The sequence below is a fragment of the Mobula birostris genome, chromosome 18, assembly GCF_030028105.1.
Source record: "Mobula birostris isolate sMobBir1 chromosome 18, sMobBir1.hap1, whole genome shotgun sequence".
NCBI lineage: Eukaryota > Metazoa > Chordata > Chondrichthyes > Myliobatiformes > Myliobatidae > Mobula > Mobula birostris.
The window spans coordinates 70,038,297-70,044,337 of NC_092387.1; the positions used below are offsets into that span (position 1 = coordinate 70,038,297).

General features: G+C 51.8%; 1 protein-coding gene across 1 annotated transcript; it reads left to right on the top strand.

Annotated features, from left to right (window-relative positions):
• Positions 1-469: 469 nt before the first annotated feature.
• msx3 (muscle segment homeobox 3) lies at positions 470-2,609 on the top strand. The gene is given in 4 exon segments (XM_072282065.1): positions 470-962; positions 2,105-2,374; positions 2,377-2,438; positions 2,440-2,609. Coding segments are annotated over 4 exon segments (813 nt in total). The 5' UTR covers positions 470-562; the 3' UTR covers positions 2,521-2,609.
• The last annotated feature ends 3,432 nt before the right edge of the window (positions 2,610-6,041 follow it).

Below are 6,041 nucleotides of genomic sequence, written 5' to 3' on the forward strand. Positions count from 1 at the left end.
GTTAGTGAGGAGGAGGGTGACTGAGTGAGGAGGAGGTGGGAGAGTGTGTAAGTGCGGAAAGGATTGCGTCTGAGGATGTAGAATGCGGAAAATTGCTGTCACATTCTCCTCGCGGAGGTGATTTCATTTTGCGGCGTCTGTTTTCGGTAAATTTCCGCAGAGGGAGCGGGACCTGGCTCAAGGCTCCTTTACGGTTTAATTGCGTTGAAACTGCGCTTGCGGCCGGTTTGGTCGGAGATTCCAGCCCTTGGGCTTTCAGCAAACGTGCCCAGCGAGCAATCTCTGTCCACTGTTCAGTGCCTCCCAGATGTTGATTGTTCTTTTTCCGAGCTGGAAGCCAATCGCGGCCGCTCTGCCGCCGTCAGAAGCCCGAGCGGGGCCGCTCATTGGAGGCGACTCGGATGACAGGAAGGATCCGAAATATTTAAAGCGACCAACTGGGCTCCAAGTTTGCAAAAGTTCCAGAGCGAGTTTCTTGGGAGGTTGCGATCTGGGTGACGGGGCGCTCCCATGTCAGCGGGGCCGGACTGAGGGCAGGGTCGCGCTCGCTTTCCGGAGGTGTATGGCCCCATCCTTCCGCGGGATGAATTCTCCGCCACCTCTGACCCAGGATACGGACGAGCGGGAGAAAAGCTGGGAAACGCCAGAGAAGGGGCGAGACTGTGGCGACGGGGTTCCTGTCGACTCGAAAGGATGTACAATGGCCAGCCTCTCGTTCAGCGTCGAGTCCCTGATATCGGATCGGAGGTTCCCCAGGACTCAGGTCGTTCTCCCCGAGGTCCCCGTCCCGCCTGTCGGCCTCAAGGAGCAGCCGTGCTCCCGGACTGAGTACCCTGGTAGGAGCCGCTCGGCGGAGGAACTCCAAAACTTGTCGGAGAATTCCTGCTCTCTCGACTCGGAAAGTACGAACGAGAAGGACGTGTCGGCGTGGGTTCCGAACGCCGGCTACTCTCCTCCAGCAAGTGAGTACTGGGAACTGGGCGGTGGCCTGAGGGGAATCTGGCACTCTCCGGTGCGGTGTGGGGAGTGGGAGGGAGAAACCCCCATGCCTGGGAGACGGGTTTCGGCCCGAAACGTCGACTGTACTTTTTTTCCATAGACGCTGCCTGGCCTGCTGAGTTCCTCCAGCATTTTGTGTGTGTTGCTCGGATTTCCAGCATCTGCAGATTTTCTCTTGTTTGTGGGCTCATTATTCCGCCCGCTCGGTTCAGCGCGGATTGGGTCGATTTGTCTGCAGCTCCGGTACCCGCCCCCCGCCCCGGCGGCAGCTCGGAAAGTGATCCCAGAGTTGCCCCATTCCCCCAAACCGACCCCAACTCACTTTAAACTAGTCGCGGCTAAATGCGGCGCCGAACGAGAGCGGAGCGGGCGGGTGGGGCGGACGCACGATGAGTAAGACAACAGAGTTTGGGAATTTTAATGTGGAACAGTTTATTGTCAAATACACCGGAACACCGAGAAATTTCCGTGCTCGCGTGAAGCTAAGATAGGACATAGTTTCGAAGGTATAATTACTTTAACAATAAGCACTGCGGCGTGCGTTAAAAAGCGGAATGGTGTGGATCAAAACCGGCGCTGAAGCGAGTAACTCGCCTCGGAAGAACGAGAACTTGGGTCCAGGCGGGAGTTACCACCCGAAAAGACAGTAACCCACTCTGTCGTGACTTAGTGCTTGGGAGGAGTTCCGGTAAATTGGCTTTCCCTGGGGGTTGAGGGGACTCGCCTTATTCCCAGAATGACCCGTGAATGACCAGTTTATCTGTGGAACCGGTTGTACCCCCGTATGAACGGCCAGTACGGGGGAATCTCTGACATGGTGCCGCTAGGATCTGTCAGGGAGGGAGTCGCTTTTCTTCCTGGGCCGTAATTAAAACCACACCCTCGATGCTGCGGCCTTTACCCTCGGCTCTGGAGATGCTGGAATGCTGGAAGGCCAGAGTATCGCACGCAAAGTGTCGGAGGATCTCAGCAATATCTATGGAGGCGGATAAACGGTCGACGTTTCAGGCCGATTACATTCCTCCAGCATTTTGTATGCGTTACTCCGGGGAGTTCTATTCTGATTTCCGATGCTTCACTGGGTGTGTTTTGCGTTTGTTTACAGGAGAGCCTAGCCCGGCCCCGTGCGCCCTGCGAAAACACAAAAACAACAGAAAGCCGCGGACCCCGTTCACCACCTCACAGCTGTTAGCGCTGGAACGCAAGTTCCGTCAGAAACAGTACTTGTCCATCGCCGAGAGAGCCGAGTTCTCCAGCTCCCTCAACCTGACCGAGACCCAGGTGAAAATCTGGTTCCAGAACCGCAGGGCGAAAGCGAAGCGGCTTCAAGAGGCCGAGTTGGAGAAACTGAAACTATCGGCCAAACCGCTTCTCCCCTCTTCGGGATCCCATTCCCGCTGGGCCCCCACCTCACGGCCCCTTCGCTGTACGGACCGTCGAAACGCCTTCCAGCGCCCGGGACTGCCCATCCCCGGCATCTTCAGCGCCCCGGTCACGTACGGAATGTATTACTTATCGTGAAGTCTGTCGGACACGGACGCGGGACTCCGGGGACCCTCCCCACTCACCGGCCCCTCTATCTCGTGGAGGCCCCGCTTGGACCGATCAAACAGCCCGGACTGTTCCGGCGCTAGTTAGTCAACTCTCTTCGCTACAGTTACATCCGATTCAATTCGTGTTAATTCGAATTAGAGACGAGAGTTGTTCTAAAGTCTGCCGTTACATTTATTAAATAAATTTTCCACGGACGGAAAAGCCTCCGAATGCAGCTGCAGTCTGCCCTGGTAACGGTGGAGATGAGTCCGGTGCTCGGTGCAGCGGAGAATTTCCATCTCCCGGCCTTCCGGGTGGTCGCCGTGCACCGAATCCCGAGTGCCGGGCGCTTGGAATTTTGGAGGAGCGGACTTGGTTCAGCCATACACCCGCGCTGTGACTGGGCCGGGCAGGGGAGACGGCCGAACCTTTCCCCACGTTTGCTTTCGAACTAAACATGTTGCTTGTCCGAACGAGGCGGACGGAGAATTAAACCCAGGCGCCAACCACTTGTAAATGACTGGACCCTCTGGCACTTGTTTACTGATATTTAAATATATATTTTAATTTCATTTAAATACGTTCAAATTGTTTACATTTTCTTAGTGTACAGATTTCTGTGTACAGGCCAGGAGAATTCCACTGTTTTTGTACACCGATCATCAATAAATTCTTCTCTTTTCATACTCGTTTTGATAATACAAAATTGCCGTGATTCCGCAAAATAATTAGAAGCGAGTGCAATATTCCAGTAGGTGGGATCGACAACCAGCGGTGTCTGGATCCCGCGTGAGGATTTCACCTCGCCAAGTCCAGGCGGGCCGGTGGGGAACGGGATGGCGAGGACGTGGGCCGAATCCCAGCGGCGGCGTGAAGTGCCCGCTCACCCGACTGAACAACCTTGGATGATTTTGCGATTTTGGGGTAGCGCTTAATTTCAACCAGATCTGTTCGCTGCGTAAAAACAATTAAGCTTCGGACGTTTTTAAATCTCCCGAACTTTGCATCGAATCTCAGCTGTGTGACATGTGAGTGAGTTAGCAGAAAGTCTGAGCCGAACGCGAATGGTAAACGTCCGTTAATTTGTGGTTTTACATACGTTTAAAATCGAATTATAACTCAAAGGCAAAATTTAAAAAACGAACTGAGCAAACTATTGATTTGCCAAATGTTTACAAAACTCTGGTAACTGATATTTTATTAATTAACTTACGTTGTAGTGGATGGATTTAATTCCCTGGAGCCGGCGATGATTTTGATTACTGACGGTTAGAAACACCGAACATGCGCCTTTATTTCCTGTTAAAACGACCGTTAATCTACTGAGTTAAACCGTACATCCCTGAAGTTACTGCGGCAAAAGTTCCTACAAGTTTTAAAAGTTTTTTTTTGAATGTGCGAGTTGTTTGATAAGAAGTGAAACTGAGGCTGCAAACACGGGGAAGATTCTGTAAAAGAAATCTTTATATATTGACCACAAATTGAAAGATTAACTTCGATCTGCTGTGTTTGGTGTTTCTTATAGAAAAAAATACGGTTTCTCGTGAGGGCTTAGTCTCCAAGGGAAATATAACCCCCAAGGATTATTGTAGTGATTTAAAGGAACTCTGTTGGATCCATGGAATGGGTCAATTGTTAGTTCAGCCGATATGGGTCGCGGTTCCCATTTCGCAAAACTCACTAACGCTGCAGTCCCAAGCGTGGGACAACAGCACCATCTAGTGGCGATACGGAGCATTGCTGGGCTTGGCCCGGCTCCTGAGCTGTTTGCTCTCTCCCGCCGCTGCCACAACTGCCCCACGCGCCGACATCCAGTAACCTTAAAAAATATCAATGGGCCAACATTCCCAACCGTACATTGCATCTTGAAAAGCTAATATTGATCCTGAAATCCCGGGGGTCACAAAATAATTTCCGCATGTTCACCCACTCTTGCAATGTTGCGCGGAGAGGGTTTGGACTAATTTTCTGAAGGCTACGCTACTTCTAGGTTTAACTACAGATGAGATTTCTCCCTCAGTCAATAAGGGTAGAGTTAAATTCAGAACTAGAAGCAGACGGTGGCCGGTTTTTGCAGGGAACTGATGCTCCTTGGCATCTGTAATATTTAGGCTGCTGTTTAATAATCGTGTTTTGTTTTCGACGGGAAAAACGCACACGGGTGCCACACAGTGGAATAAAAGCGAAATTATGAACCCATCTCATGTTTGGCTAGGTCCATCCCTGAAGAATACAATTGCCCTTTTTCCTTCAAAGATCATGCATCTCCTCTTGCCTTAACCGTTTGAGTTAATTATTTACTCCAGCGAGTCTCCTTTCTCAGACTGTTGCCGTTAGGCAGGCGAACCGCTGGAGCTCAGAAGCCATCTGACTGGTGTTGGGCAAACCCCTCTTGAGTGAGTGAGGTTGTGCACTCTTTCTGGCTACGGGTCATGGGGGGGGAGGGGTGGTAGTTTTAGTTGACTTCTAGTTTTGGAAATAAGCTCCTGGCCAGACTGAGGGGAATGAACTCAGCAAGTCCCATTGGGACTTTCTCTGTCACTTAGCCTGGAACGTGGTACCTGTCCAAACGTAGAAAGGTGCGTGGAAGCCAGCGTGATACACTGGGCATCTAGAGGGTTGATTCAAACCCCGAATCCGAGTTTGGTCGCAGTACTGGAGACCATTAACTTCTGCAAAGCTCGGTAAACTGCTGTTTCAAAACAAAATGCTTCTGGTGGTCGAGAAGTGCAGGTACAGTGCTCAGGAGCCGAACATTAAACACCGATCCAGATACAGTAATGTCCGTCAATGCTATGTGCCGCTCCCACAGTCTCCATCTGGAATGGTTTAAACAGAACATTGCTGGCTGCCGCTTTCTCTATTGCCTTTGGGGCGTGAGACTGCACAGTATTGGCAATGAAATAGTAAATAATTCATTCTCTAATGACAAAATTATTCTCGACAGAAATCAGGCATATTCTCATCTCCCATGATGGAAATTTACAGGCACGCCAGGGGATTGCGTTCCTAAACAATCTCTTTTCCATTCAGTTTCGGGAATCAGAGGGGAGGCCCGCGTTTACAGCGCATCTTTGCCCCGGCAATGATGGTGGGTGGATGCTCTGGACCGCCGGTTAAAGTACTGGCGCGCCTCACCCGGGCACGACTCGTTTCCCAGTCAGGCTGGGGCGTAAATTTAAGGCGAATTTGCTTGTCGTGGTGTGCCGACGCGTCAAATGCCCCTGACTTTGGGAGATGCTGTCAGAGCCTGGGCAAAGCCAGTGTTTCGAGGAGATTGAACACCACAACAGCCGTGTACCTCAGACAGGGGTGGCGGGGAGGGAGGGTGCGGTGAAAGCTGGACTGTTGCAGTGACTAGCGGACCGGGCTTTCATCCTCGGGTGGTTGTGGAGCAGACTCACCCAGGCAAGTCCGACTCGTGTTTTCCAGCGAGGAGATATGGAGGGAAGGAGGAGAAGAGAGATGGGGAGGGCGAGGGCAAGAGGGAGGAGTTGGGGGATGGGGAG